The sequence below is a fragment of the Rattus norvegicus genome, chromosome 1, assembly GCF_036323735.1.
Source record: "Rattus norvegicus strain BN/NHsdMcwi chromosome 1, GRCr8, whole genome shotgun sequence".
Classification (NCBI taxonomy): Eukaryota; Metazoa; Chordata; class Mammalia; order Rodentia; family Muridae; genus Rattus; species Rattus norvegicus.
The window spans coordinates 216,534,591-216,553,048 of record NC_086019.1 but is presented as its reverse complement, the minus strand read 5'-3'; the positions used below and the strand labels follow the sequence as shown (position 1 = coordinate 216,553,048).

The window sequence follows — 18,458 nt, the reverse complement described above, 5'->3', positions numbered from 1 at the left end:
TGTAGCAGAGGATGACCCTGAACTTCTAAGATCCTCCTGCCTCCACCTCCCGAGTGCTATGGTTACAGGTGTGTGCCACTGTGTACTGACATCACCAGTTTTATACAGTGCTGGGGGTGGAACTCAGGGCCTCATGAGTGCCAAGCAAGCTCTCTGCAAACTGAGCTACATCCACAGCCTCCCTGCTTCCCGCTTTTGATGCTTTTCTTTAGTGAATTGTTTGCCCAGGGCATTTGAAGGTGAGAGGCAGGAAAAGAATTGCAGCCAGTTATAATGGCATATACTTTTTAAAAAATAATTTATTTTTATTTTATGCCCATTGGCATTTTGCCTGCATGTGATCCTGTAGGAGGATGCTGGATCCTCTGGAGCTGGAGGTACAGACACTTGTGAACCGCCATGTGTGCACTGGGAACCGAACCCGGGTTCTCTGGAAGAGCAGCCAGTACTGTCAACTGCCAAGCCATCACTCCAGCTCCTGGCTTGCACTTTTTATCCCAGCACTCGGGAGGTGGAGGCAGGTGAATCTCTGAGTCTACAAGTCAAGTTCCAGGATAGCCAGGACTACACAGAGAAACTGAGTCTTGAAAAACTACTTTTGGTTGGATTTCAAGTAATTGTTTGAGTTGGACTTCACAACCAGCCATACAAACAAACAAAAGGATTCTACAGCATGTCATCAAGAGTAAGATTTTTAAGAGTTTGTAGAACTCCTGACACACGGTCTATGAGCAGCATGGCCTTGGGGGCAGTCGAACTTGCTTCTAACTGTGACTACTTCCTTCCTGAGCCATGTGATCCTAGATACTGTGTGACCCTAGATAAATCAGGCAGTCTCTCTGTGCCTCAGATTTTCCATCCACAAAATGGAGGCTCTAATCCTTCCCTGTGGTAAGGTTTAGATGCGCCAACGTGTGGGAAATGATGAGGATAGTGTCTGGTACCCAGCAAATTCTGAGCCAGTCAGCCTGTGAGGCCCTTGCTTGAATGCCCCTGTTGGATGGTACCCTTCCATTAAGCTGGGATCTACTGGCCTGCCTCTTCTTGAGAGCTCTGCACTCTGAGACCAGCCATCAAGATGCACCAACCAAGGTCAAACCACGAATGCTTGATGGTATGACATCTTACATGCTCCATTTAACCCTCTTAAGGGGACCTGCAGCCCAGACCATAAATATCTGAACTGAGTCAGATCTGGAAAAGGGAAAGATGTTGCCCTCCTGCCTGAGGCAGCCATTACTTTGCAAATCCATTAAGTCGAACCAAGTAGTGTCAGAGCTCACCGCTGCAGCCCCAGCGCTCTGCAGAGTATTACCCGGCAGGAAGGGAATGGATTCTCCAGTTAAAGCTGCATTCTGAGCCAAGTCCCGCCTCTTCCTGCCTGTGAGACTCCAGTTGGCCTCCCCATTTGTAAAATAAGCTTATTAGCAATAATTTTTCACTGGTAGGGCCGGAGCAAAAATTGATGGGATGCAGCGGCGAGAGGACTGGAAGTGTAACTCAGCTGACAAAGTACTTGCCTGGCATAAATACACAGAGGCCTGGGTTCAAACCCCAGCACTGTATAAACTGAGTGCTGTAGCCCATGCCTGTGATCCCAGCACTTGGAAGGTGGAGATAGCAGAGTCACAAATTCAAGGCCATCAGTGGCTGTGTTGCAAAGTAGACTTGAAGCCCTGTTTCAAAAGTAAAAAGCCAGGAGATGATTTCTAGGTTGGTGGCCATCACGGTGGTAGCAGTTAATAAGTATCAGGAATTATGGGAAGAAAGTGGACTGATGTGGGTCCTGGATTTTCAATCTAGATTGAAAGGATTGGTCGTTAGCTTCTCAGTAGAGGTGGGGAAACCTGGGCTACAGATGACAGATGAGAGGGCCAAGTCACACACTTTGCTAAAAGGACCTTCATCCATGTGGGTAGCCCCTCCTGAGACCCAGGACTGTCCAGTTTGCTCGGAAGAGTGGGTGTGTAGAGTTGCATAGGTAAACCAGGCTCTAGGCATCGTCCACTCCACAGACTCGGCCGAGAAATCCCAGTTGCAGTTCTGAATTACAACCATTAGATGCCGCCACACAGCAAAAAATAAGGTACCACAAAGGGCTAGCTAGAGCTTCCCTCCCACTTCCTTTCCCTGTACAGGATCCAGTCACACAGAATCAGTCCCAAAACCCAGGCTGAAGTCCGCTATTTGCCATTACCTTCCTGGTGGAGCGTCCTCTTCCCTCCCTGCCTGTACAGGTTGCCAGACATGGCCATCAGGTATTTCACCTCACCAAAGACCTTGACCCTGTGAGTCAGACATGTTATCTTAGCTTGCAGACACGGAAACAGGCGCAGAGAAGTCCTACGGGGAGATTCTGAGCTCAGTCTCAGGACAGAACATTTTTACAGTCCTTCATATGACCTAGTCTGAAATCCTTGCTCTGCCGTGCTGGACTCTACCCTTGGACTGTTAGCCTGAATAAGCCCTTTGTCCCTTACGTTGTTCTTTTTAGAGTATTTTTGTCACAGCAAATTCCCATCTTTAACTGTTTGGCTCAACCCTTTGCCTCGTGAACTGGGAGATAGCTCAGAAGTTAAAGCACTTGCCTCACGAGCAGGGGGGGCTGAGTGTGGATACTCAGAAAACCATGTATAAAGCTGTGGTGTGAGAAGGAATGGACTTGTGATCCCAGCCATAGCAGAATGGGAGACAGAGACAGGCAGGTTCCTGGAAGTTCAGGGACTAGATAGCATGACTTACATGGCAAAGTTCCAGACCAATGAGAGACTGGGTCTCACAAAAGGTGGAAAGAGACTACAATGGTTAGTGTTCATTGTCAACTTGACAGGACATAGAATTTACTGGGAGATGGGCCACAGGGATTATTTTGTTTTGTTTTGTAACAAGGTCTCTCTCTCTCTCTCTCTCTCTCTCTCTCTCTCTCTCTCTCTCTCTCTCTCTCTCTCTCCAGCCTTGGCTGTTCTGGAAATAAATGTGTAGATAGGGCTTCAAGCAGAGGTCTCACTCCCTCTCTACCCCTGGATAAATTGATGTGGGAAGATCTATTAAAATAAAGGACAGGCTCATCTCCTGACCAGGGAGGGTAACCTGGACCGTATAAAATGGAGAAGCTACCTGAACAGTAGAATGTATTCAGTTGCTGTCTTAGAGGGCATAGAATTTCCTGGAGCTGGAATTACAGATGACGGTGAGTCACCTGAAATGACATTTTCTTCACGAGTGGAAAGTTTCCTTAACTACCAAGGCACCTTTCCAGCTCAGCTGTCTGCCTTCTGCTTGTGCATGCAATGAGACCAGCTACTTCAGGCTTCTGTTACCTTGCTCTGCCGTGCTGGACTCTACCCTTGGACTGTTAGCCTGAACAAGCCCTTTGTTCCTTACGATGTTCTTTTTAGAGTATTTTTGTCACAGCAACAGGAAAAGAAACGGAGACAGTGCCTAAGTTCATACACTAAGACTAAGACTGACATGCACATGCATACATACATACATACATACATACATTTACACACACACACACACACACACACACACCTCCACCACCACCACCACCTCCACCACCTCTACCACCACCACCACCACCACCACCACCACCACCACCACCACCACCACCAACATGCTTGCCCCAGTGAGTGGCACTAATAGGAGGTGTGGCCTTGTGGAAGTATGTGTGTCACTGTGCTCATGGGCTTAAGACCCTTACCCTAGCTGCCTGGCAGTCAGTCTTTTCCTAGCAGCCTTCAGATGAAGATGTAGAATTCTCAACTCCTCCTGCACCATGCCTGCCTGGACACTGCCCTGGTCCCGCATTGATGATAATAGACTGAAACTTGGAACCTGTAGGTCAGCCCCAATTAAATGTTGTCCTTATAAGAGTCACCTTGGTCATGGTGTCTGTTCACAGGGGTAAAACCCTAAGATTCTGCTTCTCTCCAGAGTTTTCCCCTAACCCAGGAGATGGCCTTCATCTACTGGTGCTTGGCTAAGTGGTTCATGGCCATTGTCACTGTCTCCATTTTCCAGGAGGGGCTGCAAAGAGCCAAGTGCCCTGTACCAGGTCTCCCATACAGAGCCAGAGCTTGTGTCCCCCGTCTTCAGAATCTGAGTTCAGGCTGTGACCTCTCCTCCAGGGGTTCCTAGAGGAAGGACGCCTGCTCTCTGCCTTTGCCCTTTGCCCTTTGCCCTGGGTGGTCCCATGTTTCACGTATGGAGTGCCCACGAGCCTCTTTGTTGACAAGCTGGAAGCTGCTTGATGGAGGCCAGGCTGAGTGCATTCAGTCCTCTGGCCGGTAGCCCCTGACCTCTGAGCAGAGTCATGACTCTGAAGGGTAAGAATCCAGTGGACCTCAGTTTGTCCTGAAGCCCTCCTAGACCACAATAAGTTCCGGATCCAGAGAATAGCATGCTCATGATCACTGGTGCTGGTGGGGCTAGTGTGGATGTAGTAGGATTTATTCTATGTGCCTGGCCCATATAAGAGCATGTATCCTAGGCAGTGCAGCCCCTTTCCCTCCATGTCCCTTTTCTTCATAGGCCACTTGTCCCAGAAGAGAAGCTCAAATACCCATGATAGCTGAAGGCTGGAAATCTACAGGCTTGCTAGTAAACCTGGCTGTGTTAAAAATTAAGTTATTTAGCTGGGCAGTGGTGGTACACGCCTTTAATCCCAGCACTTGGGAGGCAGAGGCAAGAGACTTGGAGGCTAGCCTGGTCTACAAGAGCAAGTTACACAGCTAGGGCCACACAGAGCAACCCTGTCTCAAAAAACCAAACCAAAACATTATTTAAGGTTCCCATTTGGCACACTGCACCGGCTGTTTGCAGGTAGCCCTGATGGTGGAATTGGCAGATGCTGAGCCAATTTCCTCTGCACTCCTGGATATCCAACTGTTATAATGTTGACAAGACTGAAAACCAACTTGAGGCTTGCATGCTGTTACTGAAGTCTCTGTGGAGCTGGCCCTGAACATTTAGACCACAGCTTGCAAGTGAGTACCAATGTTGTCCCCTCCTTCCAGCAGGTGTTGAACCTGTACTTTCTGTCAGAAATCACACACTTGATCAAGATGAGAAGTGACGGTGTAAAGAGGAAAGACACCTCATCAAAGCCAATAGGCCTTGATCTCAACCACTGCTGTGGTTATTGGCCATATACCAAGAGCCCCAAAGCTCATGGGGGAGTCTGGGAAATTGTAAGAGGTAATGTGTGTAAAAGGGCTTAGCACAGATTTAGCTGGAGCAGAACATAGCAAACATTAATTTACCAAGAGGCATAAGAGTGGGATCAGATCCACCACGTGAAATTTCAACTGTTTTGTTTCTTTTCTTTTGGGGGGAGGTGTTTTGTTTTGTTTTGTTTTGCTTTGGTTTGGTTTGGTTTTTAAGATCTCCGACCAGTCCAGGTGCTTTGTCGGTCTAAGCCTCTTGTTCCCCAGTGATGAGAGAATAATAATAGCTGCCTGGAAGAACCACTAGGAGAACGGAGATAAACATGTCTGCTGAGAAGTGGATACTTTGTAAATGGGAGAGATTGTCCAGGATTATCTTTGATTTCACATCAGCAAGACAAGCAACTCTCTGTGGTCTCGTGCAGGCAGTGTGGGTCAGAGCCATAAAGAGGCAGGCCAAATTTGTGCTATGCCTGGATTTCCCTTCCTGGACAGGTCAGCCCCTCAGTGGGCCATGGCTTGAGAAGGACATCAGAGGCTTGGGACGCTGTTGCTAGGTGCTGGTTGCTAAGCAACACTCTGTTTCTTCTCCGCTTGGCCATCTCCACCTCAGGAGAGCCAGCTTCTCTAGAGCAGCTCCAGCCTCTTGTGGCCTCTGCTGACCTCAGAGCTACCTAAGAGGGTAGGTGAGGGTGGGGCTTACTGTCTAGGGCCCCAGGAGAGCACAGTCAACTTCCAGAGGGAGGTGGGTGGGGAAGGAACTGAGTAAGAGATGGGGTAGGGGTGGGGCATGTCTGGAAGGAGAAAAATCTCAGGCAGGCGGTCATCTGGTCATGTACACTCTAAGAACCACATATAGGAGGTCAGACTAGAGGACTAGGAGTCAGATACCCCAATTCTAAATCCCAGCTCTGTCCCTTGTCCAGAGCTTTAATTCATTTCTTGGCATTGTTTCTTGGCTCTAAAGTGGGGGCATTTGAAGAGACTCTGGTAAGAGACTCTCCAGTATGAGTTGAAGGTGGGCTCTTTGTTTAGCTTAGGATGCAGTGTCCAGAGACGGGAGCAGGGGCCTGTGAGGATGACTCGGGTCTAAGAGGGGAGACTGCCTGTCACTGCTGGGGTTGAAGCTTGGGATCAAGATTAACGAGTATCTCCTGGGCTTCTTCTCAGGCCCGTGGGGCTCTGCCCTGCAGCATCATGATGGGAAAACTCCCTCTTGGGGTTGTCTCTCCTTATGTGAAGATGAGTTCAGGGGGATGTTCTGACCCTCTGAAGTTTTATGCTACTAGCTACTGCACAGCTTATGGTGAGGACTCCTCTCTGTTGGTGCTACCTTCAGGACCTTGGGTGGGAAGAGGGACCAGGAGAGGCACACCCTGTAGGTCAATCTTCACAGACAGTGACTTGCCACACAGAGGGGCTCTATTCCCCGAGCCCAAGGACTCACACTATCATGCTGGCCTTGTCTGGCTGTTCCCTTCTTTGGTCCTGTCACTGAAATGTGTCTGCCACATGGTTCCTGTGACCCATGACATTGGCTTTGTTTCCTGGCACCATAGTTCTCCAAGGGCCAGGCCTACACAGCTCTCATCACCTGGGCTTTTAGGTGTTCCCCTGGCTTAGTGTTCCCTAAGCCCTGGAGGGTCCTGGCTCTGCTTGGGAAGTCACTCCTCAACCTTTATCCTGTTTCTTTCTTGCCCCCTGGCAGGTCGGGAGGAGTTTAAGCCCCGCATGGGGAGCCATGTAGGCACAGGCTACAAATCCAACTATCGACCCCTGGTCTCCTACCAACCACACCTGGACACCCTGGACAATCCTGCCGTGGGGTACAATTTCCATCCTTGCCTTCCCTCCTCTGCCCTGCTGGATCTTAAATATTAAGGATGTCATTGCCCCAGGCTCCAAAACAAGGCCTGAGTGGCTCTGGGCTTGCTGCCCAGTTTTGGCCCTAGGGCCAAGAGGGACTCTTGAAACATTTGGGAAAGGGATGGGAGAGACGGCTGGGAATAAGAAATGCATCTCTCAGCCCCAGAACAAAGAAGGTGGCCCTGGAGGTTCCATCTCTTTCTTACTCCCACTCCGTAGGGAACAAATCCATGACACTTCCAAGTCTGTGGCCAGTCAGAGCTACGCTCCCCTGGAAGTGCCTGACGGCAAGCAGCCCCTGCCCTGGAACCTGCACCAGACGACCTCCGGCTACGGGCGAGAGAAGGTCAACATCGGACCACTTTCCAAGGAGGTCAGTGCTGGGCCCACGCTGGAAAGGAGTGAGCCCCAGGATGTGTGCAGGAAGACGGGTAGGGCAGGTTCCTTCTAGCAAGTGGGAATAGCACCTCCATCCATTGCACAGAACTGAGAAGACGTGGCATGGAAGAACCAAAGTGTAGGGTAAGGGGCCACCCCCCACGGCGGTCCTGTCTTCATCCCCGCTATCCCCACTGTCACTCCCTCTCCATCTCCCTGAAGCCCTGTCCCCACCCTCGCCCCTACTCCATCCTCTCAGATGCCAGGATCCTATTCATACGTCCGAACCCTTTGCCACCACTCTCACTGCCATAAGGTCACTGTCACAATCACTCGACCTCTCTGCTTCTGTCATCATTATCACCACCACTCAGATCACCACCACAGTCACGAGGACAGGTAGCCGTTCATCCAAGCAACCTACTTTGAATGCCTTTTAAGTGTGGAGGGAATGTGCAGCTGTAGCTCGGTGGGTAACACGTTTGCTGAACATTCACGAGGTTCTGGGGTCCATCCCCCAGTGCTTCGGAAACCAGGCGGAGTGGTATATGCCTGTAATCCAGCATTGGAGAGCGGGAGGCAGCAAGATAAAAAGTTCAAAGTTATCCTTAGCTACACATCAAGTTTAAGGCCAGCCTGGGCCACATGAGCCCACATCTCAATTTTAATAATGACGGTGACAAGGGCTGAAGAGATGGCTCAGCGGTTAAGAGCACCGACCTGTTCTTCCAGAGGTCCTGAGTTCAATTCCCAGCAACCACATGGTGGCTCACAACCATCTGTAATGAAATCGGATGCCCTCTTCTGGTGTGTCTGAAGACAGCTACAGTGTATTCATATAAATAAAATAAATCTTTAAAAAAAATAATGACGGTGACGATAGCAGGAGATGTGGTTCAGAGGTTAAGAGTGTTTACTGTTCTTCCAGAAGATGCGAGTTCAGTTCCTGGAACTCCAGCTCCTGGGAATCTGATGCTCTCATCTGGTCCTTGTGGGCCCCTATCTACATGTGGCATATACAAGCTCAAACACATAAAATACTAACAAATCTCTTTTCTGACTTTCTCTCTCTCTCTCTCTCTCTCTCTCTCTCTCTCTCTCCCTCTCTCTCTCTCTTTCTCTCTCCCCCTCCCTCTCCCTCTCCCTCTCCCTCTCCTCCCTCTTTCCCTCTCCCTCTCTTTGAGACAGGGTTTCTCTTTGTAGTCCTGTCTGTTCACAAACTAACTCTATAGCTATGTAGCCTAGGCTGGCCTCGAACTCAGAGATCTGCTTGCTTCTGTTTCTCAAGTGCTGGGATTAAAGGGGTGTGCCACCACAGCCTGGCTAATAAATCTTTTAAAATGTAAAATAAAACTAAAAAGTTTGAAGGGGTAAGAGCAGAGGGAGATACAGCACTGGAGGAGTGATGAGCAGAAGCCCAAAGGCTGGGAAAGAAGTTAGTATGGAAACCCTGGGTAAGGTTCAAAAGAGGCCACCATTCCTCTCACCACAGCCACCTAAGGGATGTGTGATCCAAGCAGTATCAGCTATGAGTTCAAAGGCCCTGGGGCAGGAGTTTCTGGGTGAGGGGCCCAGCAAGGGGTTACGTTTCTGTTGCCGTCTGAGGACCCAAAGTCCCCCATAGACTGCTGTCAGGGTGTGAGAGTCACCACTCTGAGCAAGGTACAGCAAGATACAAGCTGAGGTACAGGAGGGCCCGCTGATGTCACTGTATTAGAGTCACACAGACTGCCATTAACTAGCTCTGTAGGAGTAGGGAATGGACTGTGACTGGCGCTCTCTCGCCTGTCAGAATGATCATGTACTTCACTCTTCCAGGTCAGGAAGGTCCACTTTGACACCCAGGATCACGGGCCTCAGACTATCACGGGACTGGAGCCCAAGGAGGTTCCCCTGATCCACCAGCAGCAGGGCAAGGGCTCTACGGAGTGGGAGAACTCGCGCTATGTGAGTGGATATCTGCTAGGGCTGAGGAGGGGGCACGCCCACCTCCTCCTCCTGCAGAGGTTGGACCTGTGTTTGCTCTCTCAGGGGGCTCCCTCGGGCCCTGAAACAATGCAGACAAGGCATTTTCAATTTGATAGTTCTCAAACTGCATCAAAGTGGCCACCATACCCTCCTCTGTCCCATGACTAAGCTGATATTTTTTTTTTTTTGTTCTATCAACTTATCCTTCATCACAACCCCCTCACTTCTGTCTGGGTTCCTTGGGGTCATTTCCAGGAACTCAGCATGCTGTATGATTTGGAATTATCATGGAGGCATTTGAGGCACTGACGTGCCTCATCAGGCATCTCAGGTGTCTGTTGGGGAGCTGTGCTAGCCTCTTCCTCCCAGGCCCACTGGGTATCCACACATCCAAAGAGCTACCACCACCAACATGGGATGCCTACGTTCTGCCCTGGTCCACTGCGTTCCTATTGTTCTGCCTTGTACGTTCCAGGGCCCACGCTTCATGACTTCCGAGTATAATTCCAAGTATCTCAAGGAGTCTCCAAACCATCCAGGTAGGCCCTCCCAGCTCCACCTTCCTTCTCCGGCCCCTAGGAGAGACTCCAGGGTTGGAGCTGGTGCAGTTCTCAGAAGCTACCAAGGGGAGAAAGGAGGACTGTCAAATGGGTGACTTGAGGGAGAAGCTGTGCCCCTGGGCTGATTTCAGTGCCCTGTCCTGCTGTTGTAGCAGGGCCACTTGGCAGCTACTCCTGCCTGTCAGTCCCTATTCTTCCTTCTGCTTTCCTGGCCTGGCCCCTGGAGTCCATCCCTCTCTGCTGGTTCACTGATGTAGCCCCATGAAGCATAGAGAGCTGTGGCTTTTGCAGATCTCTTGCTTAAGAAGACAATTGGTTCCAAAGAAGAGACTGGCTTCACGGAAGAGTCTACCAAGAATCCCATTGTCTTCCAGCCGCCCTCACAGGCATATCCTGGGGACCCTGTAAGTGTGGACCCAGGAGCATCAAAATTCCCAAGACTGAGGGACGGGGTCTGAAGTTACTTTTAAAGCTTTGGACACAAAGTCTTCCAGTCAAGTATGGTATGAAATGAAAGAGAGAACACCACTGCTGTGCTTAAGACTCCCACTTTATAGATGACAATACTGAGGTCCAAGTAGGTGAAGGGGCAAGGCTCAAAGCTCAGATGGGAATCTTCTGTATTGGCTCCCATTCTGGACCGGGGGTTGGTCATTCCACCCAAACTTACCTATTCCTTAGTTGCCCCAGGCACATTTGTCTGTACAGAACCCTTCTGCATGCTTGACACAGTGGAGGCTGGATCAGAGGGTGTGGGAGCCATTGAGGGCAAGGGAAGCTAGGCTGATTTTCCACTGTGCATTCTTCCCCAGGTCCTCCATCCAGGACGGAGTATCACCAAGTCAGACTACCTCCCTATAAGTCACCCTCAGGTAAGCTCTGTGCTGGGGGGCCGGGACCACATATAGGGACAGTTGTACAAGGCTTAGAATTGTGAAGGAGTGGTACCCACAACTTCTTTGCTCCCCCCAGGGAAATGAGTTCCTCCCTGTGCTGGCCAGAGGCTCTGATCGGGACACTGGATACAGCCGAGTGAGTGAAAGGAGCTTGAACCCCAGAGTAAGTAATGGGCCCAGCAGGGAAGGATGGGAAGAGGCAGAGATGGATAAAGGGTATTGTTGCAGATGGGGCATAAAGTTAAGAGCTGGGATGGAGCCTGCGCTTGGAAGCCTGGAATACTTTGGCAGGGGGTGGGAGGACCTCTGCCCATCCCTTCTCCATCATATGACCTCAGCCAGCTTCTCAGCCTCTGGACTTATGTCTCTGCTCCTTCCAGATGCCTACTCCAAGCTCACAGCCCACCAGCATGAGCCACAGGTCCTACCAGCCTCCCCAGCGGATGCAACAGTCAAATGTTGCCCTGCTTGGCAGGGAGTCTGTGGGGAACAAGGTAAGGCTGCTGCACCCATCCCAGTCCCTGACTATGTTCTGAGTCTTAACCTTTCGTTCCCTTGCCCCCCTCTTGTGCAGGAGCCCACAGGGTTCACTCTTAACAACCCCAGCTATGTTCGGAGTTCCTATGAACAAGACAGAGATCAACGGTACCTCACCACCTACAACCAAGGGTGAGGCTCCCTTCCTGGCTGAAAGCCGAGACCCATTTGACTGACTGAAATTGAGGCAGAGCAAATACTAAGGATACAACCTTTGGGAGGAGAACCTGGCACTAAACTCTTCCAGACACAGACCCTCAGCTGTGCTGCCCCTTCCCTGGGAGAACGGACTTCAGGGGGGCATGTGTGGAAGTTGCACGAAAGGCAAAGCAGACAGTGAAGAGGTGTTATGAGGCCAGCTGGCCTGTGGCAGAAACATAGACAACAACGTAAGGGCACACACTTCTGATCTGGCCCAGCCTGAGGGTGACAGAGCCAGAGCGGTCACAGCCCAGGCCCATTAGTCACTGGTTAAAAAGCTGTCCTCAGGGCGACATGAAGTCTCACGGGGACTCCTTGCTCAGGAGAAACAGATCCTAGCAAGTCAAGGGGAGCTCTCACACAACAGGCAGAGCAGGATGCCAGGGCCAGGCTGGGAAAGGTAAATGAATGTAGAGCTCTGCAGCAGCAAACCATCAGTTGTTAAGGAACCGCATCCATCACATGCCAGGTGGGCTCAGTGCTCCCTCGGCAGGTAAGCTGTGAGCCATGCCTGAGGCCTAAGGAGGGCTTCTGCAGGGAAGTAGCCCAAGAGCCATGAGGACAGCTTCTGAAACCAGGGCTGGGTGGGAAGGGCTTATAGGGGCAGCAGAAAGCAAGTGTTGTAATACCTTTGTTTGTTTTTCCTTTATTTTGAGACACTCTTGCTGGCCTGAAACTTTCTCTGTAGATTAGACTGGCCCAGAGCTTGTGGCAGTGGCGACTTCCATCTCTGCCTCTCAAACGCCGAGATTATGCGTGCATGAACCCACTCCAACAGGAAGTGGGTTTGGGGCGAGGGGGACAGAATCCTAAGCTGGAAAGCCAGGCTGGCTCTCAGCACACCTCTGATCTTTCCATGCATGCACACTGCCCCCAAACCAGAGTATTCCATGTTCCTCTGGCTTGTCAGGCTTCCCTCCTCCTACCCCAGTTCTAGGGCACTTCCTGCTTTTCCACTGAATCCTGACTGAGGGCAGATACTGACCTAGGCCCCGGAGGATAAACCTTGTGATCACATCGGGGTGTGGTGAGAGAGGCGGGGAGTAGGAGTGCTGGGACCAGGGTGTTGATGTAAGAAGGTAGCATTGGAGACTTCAGAGTGTCTGGCCGAGGACCAGCTGGCAATAGAGGTCTCAGCTGAAAAAGCCTTGGTGCCCTCTGGGCCACACTCTTAGGGCTTAGCTTGGGAACACAGTAACTGCTCTCTTTCCACAAGGGTGACAGGGGAGCACTCTGGATGTTGGCAGACAAAATCTGTCTCTGTTTAAGAGACTGCCCCCGTTTTGAGGCCCTCATCAAGTTCCAGGCTTTCTGCAGGTCCTTACCCTGCTCACACACCCTGCCTCCATTACCTGTCAGGAATTCCTGCAGGTGCTGGACACCCTGCTTCTTGCTGGAGATCCTGAATTGCCCCCCGGGCGGGGGATGGTAATCCCTGATTTCCAAATGAACCTATTGGCATCCTGTCATTGTGTCTTCATAAGCCAGGGTGGGTCCCAGTCTTACTCATTCTGTGTCTCAGAACTCGGCCTAAAGCTCAGTTCTTTAGGTGGATGGAAGGGAGTCAGAGGCTTAGAGGAGACTGATGGAGCAGGGCTCTTTTCTGGGTGCTGACAGGGCCACAGGTGGGAACCCCACAGATCCTGTTCTTTGCTCCCCACACCCGTCTCAGCTTTGGAGTGGAGCAGGGGGACTCGGCTCCAGGAACAGGGGCAGGCTTCCTGAGTGACTGTCCTGGGTGGACAAGGCCTCGGGTGTGACAGGCAGAGGAGACACATGGGCAGAGGCAAGCAGACTGGAGCGCCCTGAGGCCCAAGATTGTTGGTAGTGAAGGGAGGAATGAGCTTCAGAAAGAGGTAAGCTGTATCTAAGGGCCCTTGTACCATACCAGGTACTTTGAGAACATCCCCAAGGGGCTGGATCGAGAAGGCTGGACTCGAGGTGGCATCCAGCCCCAGAAAGCAGGAGCCTATGCCCTCAGTGAGCCCGTTACCCACATGGACACCACACCCAACCCCACGGAGACCCTGAGGCACCTGCATCCCCATGTGGGAAGGTAGCATGTCCCCTCAGCTCTGCCCCTGCCACCCCTCCCTCAACTTTGCAGCCCAGATTCATCCCCTCAGCCCTACCCTTCCACTGCATGTTTTGCCTCTACCATGGTGACAGGGAGTGTGGGAATGGATTTAAAGGTGAATGAACTGTGGGCCCATCCCTCCCGTGACTCTTTCTCAGTTCTTCAAAACCTCCACCTGGATAGTATAGGCTCAGTTGGCAGACAGAATGTCTGTGGCTTGGCTGTCCTTGTTCGGACCTGGGTAGCTCTTGGGATCTGGGGACAGGAGGTAGAGGAGAGAGGCCCAGGCTTGGTCACCCTTCCTCCCACCAGTTTCCTTTCTTTCTGCAGAACCTTGACTTCAGTTGACCCCTTCTATCGAGACGTGCCTCATAGCAACCGCTACCCAACTTCCAGCTGAATCTGGGGGGTAAGAGGACAGGGTGCCTTCCTGTGCCCATTCCCTTCCCAAGGTCTGGGTTAAGTAAGGCTTGAGGGATGGGAGTCGGGAGGCCTTTTGTTTCTGTTGAAGAGGGTTCAGAGCCACCCCAGGGCTCTCCCTCAAACCTAATCTTTATCCCTTCTTCCCAGGTTTGCCATGATGGGACAAGCTCCTTCCCCTACACTTCCCAAGATGCCCTCGGTTACTTTACTAAAGAAATAAAGAACACTGAACTGGCATGGTATCCAGTCATTGTCAGGCAGGGTGGTGCTGGGGTAAGGGGTGAGCTAGAGTGCATCGGGGTAGAGGGTTCAGGGTCAGATTTGGAGTCAGGGGACTCAGAGCATCTGAGTGACAGCGGCTCAGCTGACAAGGGGCATCAGTTGGAGATGTGTCCCTCTGGTTGTGCTGTCTGGGACAGTGATTAGTCACGTCAGGCTGGAGGTTTGATACAAATGGGAACGTGGATTAAAGCAGGACTTTAGGGTCCCACTGATAGCCTCAAAAGAGAGAGGTCTATAGGGATAGGCCAGGAAGAACGTCAGGGAGATGGGGGGTGGGGTGTGATGGATGGGCAAGGTAGACACCAGCACAGGGTAGAAGGCTGGTGGCAAGGCTGGGTTTCTCTCCTGCCAAGCAAGCAGAGGAAGACATCTTTTGTGAGAATGAGAACAAGTTGTCTGTTAGAGGGATACCCCACTGAGCTTAGCGCCCAGTGAGCAAATGCGTGGGAAGATGGAGCAGCTGGGCACTGCTGCTTCTCATCTGCAAGGCAAAAGTCTAGCCCGGCTCTCAGCACCTGCTGCCGCCCGGCCAGGTCTGTTCCGTGCACAACTGTGCAGCTGTATATGTGGCTCTGTAAGCAACAACCCCTTACTTTATGCCTCAGGAGCCTAGATCCTAAAGAAGCATGTGAGTTGCTCGGGGTCCCGGAAGGTAGCCAGATAGCACTGCTGAACTAGGGGCTGTCCCCTCCAAGTTCAGCCTGTAATGAAGTTATGACAAGACACTGGACCCAGGCCTGTCTGTGGGTTAGTGACTCACACCTAATGTTGGAGGTCATGGACCAGCAGGTTCTTGGGCACAGCCATCTACTCTCCCTAGGTCCATTTGTGCGTCTCAGTGGGCATCCATGTTGCAGTTTTGGTGACCCTGGAGTGCCGTTGTACCTGGTAAAGTCCTGTGTAGCAGGCCTGGGGCTGTCCAGAGCCTTCCAGGGGCTCCATGTGGACTGTGGGAGGCTCCAGCTGGTCCCAGAGTTGGAGGAGGGGAGTCAGGGACACAGAGTCTCTGGGCTGTAAACCCAATCAGACTCAGGGCCCGGTGACAGCCTCACAGGCTGTGCGTGGGGACCTGCTGGTCCATGGCCTCCAACATTAGGGGTGAGTCACCAACCCAGAAACGGACCTGGATCCTAAAAATGTCTTGTTATAACTGCATAGTGGGGTGAGGGCATCCACAATTACTAGCCCCTTCCTGCCAAAACACAAAACACACACACACACACACACACACACACACACACACATGGTGGGAGTGGAGGGAAGAGAGAGAGACAGCACAAAACAAAATCACATGAAAGCAGTTAAAAAGGACACAGAGCCCTGAAGACACCCATACACAAACATAGGGCACATTTGTGCCAACAAAATGTAACCTCAGTTACATACTTGGGCACAATGACACATATCTAAGGAGCACTAGAGAAGCAGAAACAGGAGGATCAGGAATTCAAAAAACCATGCTTGGGCTCTCAGTGGTTAAGAGCACTGACTGCTCTTCCAGAGGTCCTGAGTTCAATTCCCAGCAACCACATGGTGGCTCACAACCATCTGTAATGGGATCTGATGCCCTCTTCTGGTGTGTCTGAAGACAGCTACAGTGTACTCATATAAATAAAAATTAATAAAAAAAATTAAAAACCATCCTCAGCTACATGGGCCAGCCTGGACTACATGAGACTTTGTTTCAAGAAAACTTAAAGAAAGAAAAGAAGGAAGAAAGGAAGAAAAGAAAGGAAGGAAGAAGCAATAATAAGAGCACACCTGGGGGTTGGGGATTTAGCTCAGCGGTAGAGCACTTGCCTAGCGAGCGCAAGGCCCTGGGTTCGGTCCCCAGCTCCGAAAAAAAAAAAGAAAAAAAAAAAAAAGAGCACACCTGAACAAGAAGAACATACACAATACGTAGATGTTCACATGAGCATTTAATATGTTCATACATGCAGACACATGCACATGTAGACACGGGTAAGCAAAGACACAGATACACAGACACATGAAAATAGTGTATAAGGGTCAGGGAAGATGGCTTAGTTGGTAAAGTGTTTGTTACATAACCGTGAAAACTTGAGTTTGGATCCCCAACACCCATGGGCAAAAGCTGAGCATGGTAGAAAGTGTCTTTGATCTCAGTTCTGGGAAAGGAGAGACAGGAGATCTCTGGAGCTCCTGGAGATAGTCTGGCTGAATTCATGGGCTTCTGGGTTAGTGACTCTACCATAAAAAATAAATTGAAAAGCAATTGAAGAAGACATTCAAGGTAAAACTCTAGCACACACACACATACACACACACACACACACACACACACCATACATACAGACACACAGCTCACATACACATACATATACACACATACACATACACCACACATACCACACACCACACACACACCACATATACATACACCACACATACACCCCACACACACCAATACACCAACATACATCACACATACACATACAACACACATGCACACACATACCACATACATATACACACCACACATACACACACATACCACATACATACCACACACCACACACACACACACAACACATATACACACATAACATATATAACACACACACCACACACACACCACATACACACACACATACCACACACCACACACACACACACAAACCACACACACACACACACCACACAGACACACACACCACACAGACACACACACAACACAGGCATACACACACAAATGGATGTGTGTATAATAACTTGCATAGCAAACACACACACACACACACACACACACACACACACACACGGATACATGCACATATCCACACACATGCACACATCCATATACATCCACTACCCCCAATCCCATTTCATTTCTTGAATGTTTTCCCACGAGAGTCACTTCACAGTTCATGTTTCCCATTTGTCCTATCTCTACCTGGCCCAACAGGGGACCCGGGGTCTGTGTCACAGGCACTGAAGTCTGATAACAGTCTTTCTCCATTGTCTCTCTTTATTCTATGTCCTACACGCCAATTTTCAAAACATGTGAGGGGGCACTTGAGCAGGAGCTGTGAACTCTGCCCCTGAGGAGAGGTGAAGAACTTCAATTTGCTCCTTAAATTTCTGTTCCTTCCTACAGCAGGGGCTACAGCCTGCTTCCAGGTAGATGATCCATGGGTCCTAATTTGGGTCCTGTGCCCCAGTCCAAGGATCGGTGTGAGGACAAGATAGCCTAGGGCCCTGGGGGCAGGAAGGGTGTCTAGAAAGGTCAAGGCTGAGCCATGTTGATGATTGAGGGTCTCTGCTTGGTAGGCCTGAGAAGTCTCAGGTCACACAGCCGTAAGAGATGTGAGTTAAGCCTGTTGGTAAGGAGTAGAGTTGAGAGCCTTCAGTGGCAGCTATAGCCCACTGGGATGACTCAACTGCAAGCCAAGCTTGCTTCCTTGGAGACCTTTGCAGTAGGCCTAAAGAGATCCAAAGTACAGGAGGACAGTGGGGGATGGGTTGAGCCTGGGTCATGGCTGTGGAGAAAGGGCCTTCTACAGGGGCACCCTACAGAAGACAGGCTGCTCGGATCTGAAGACCGTGCTCGACTGACAAGCCTCAGTAGGGGCACACACAGCATCTCTCGTTCACAGCCGATCCACCAGAGCCCAGCACAGAACTGTCTAGAATGTCTGGAAGAATGAGATGAATATAGGAAGATGGGTGGGTGGGTGGGCGGGCGGATGGACAGATGAATGGATGGGTGGGATAATACTTTGTGCCTGGAGAAGTACCTGACATGGGTTTCTGGGTGTCACCTGCCCTAACAACAAACAGGGTGTTGGTCAGTAGGTACCCTGCATCTGTGTGGCAGACAGCTGAGGCTCTGTGGTGCTGCCCTCAGGACAGCTGCTCTTTTTATAACACTACCCTTTCAGCCTCCCCTTACCTTCAGTCTCTGACCCTCATAGCTTTCACACTGGGGCGAAGGGACCCCACATGGTCCCTTGGTGGGTGAGCATTCAGTTTGTACAACCTGACAGAGAGGCTGCCCCTCAGTAGGGCTGGGCCCTCACCTCTTCCCAGGGTCACACTCTGCCAGACCTTTGTGGCAGCTGACTACTAAAATGCTTCC

At 50.8% G+C, this 18,458-nt stretch overlaps 1 protein-coding gene across 3 annotated transcripts; it reads left to right on the top strand.

The window, feature by feature from the left end:
- The first annotated feature begins 4,853 nt into the window (after positions 1 to 4,853).
- Positions 4,854 to 14,314, top strand: Saxo4 (stabilizer of axonemal microtubules 4). Of its 3 annotated transcripts, NM_145786.1 has the most exon segments (14): positions 5,765 to 5,853; positions 6,342 to 6,477; positions 6,880 to 6,997; positions 7,257 to 7,410; positions 9,234 to 9,362; positions 9,859 to 9,922; positions 10,235 to 10,347; positions 10,756 to 10,815; positions 10,916 to 11,002; positions 11,220 to 11,333; positions 11,414 to 11,508; positions 13,469 to 13,633; positions 13,985 to 14,063; positions 14,225 to 14,312. In NM_145786.1, coding segments are annotated over 12 exon segments (1,278 nt in total). In that variant the 5' UTR covers positions 5,765 to 5,853; positions 6,342 to 6,368; the 3' UTR covers positions 14,055 to 14,063; positions 14,225 to 14,312.
- Positions 14,315 to 18,458: the final 4,144 nt, after the last annotated feature.

What these genes read in the sequence shown, in the direction of transcription:
- Saxo4 (XM_063281660.1), top strand. Translation starts at nt 6,903, where the DNA reads ATGGGGAGCCATGTAGGCACAGGCTACAAATCCAACTATCGACCCCTG. An exon ending in AGTGGGAGAACTCGCGCTAT is followed by an intron (nt 9,363 to 9,858) that starts GTGAGTGGATAT and finishes TGTACGTTCCAG; the next exon opens with GGCCCACGCTTCATGACTTC. An exon ending in AGGCATATCCTGGGGACCCT is followed by an intron (nt 10,348 to 10,755) that starts GTAAGTGTGGAC and finishes ATTCTTCCCCAG; the next exon opens with GTCCTCCATCCAGGACGGAG.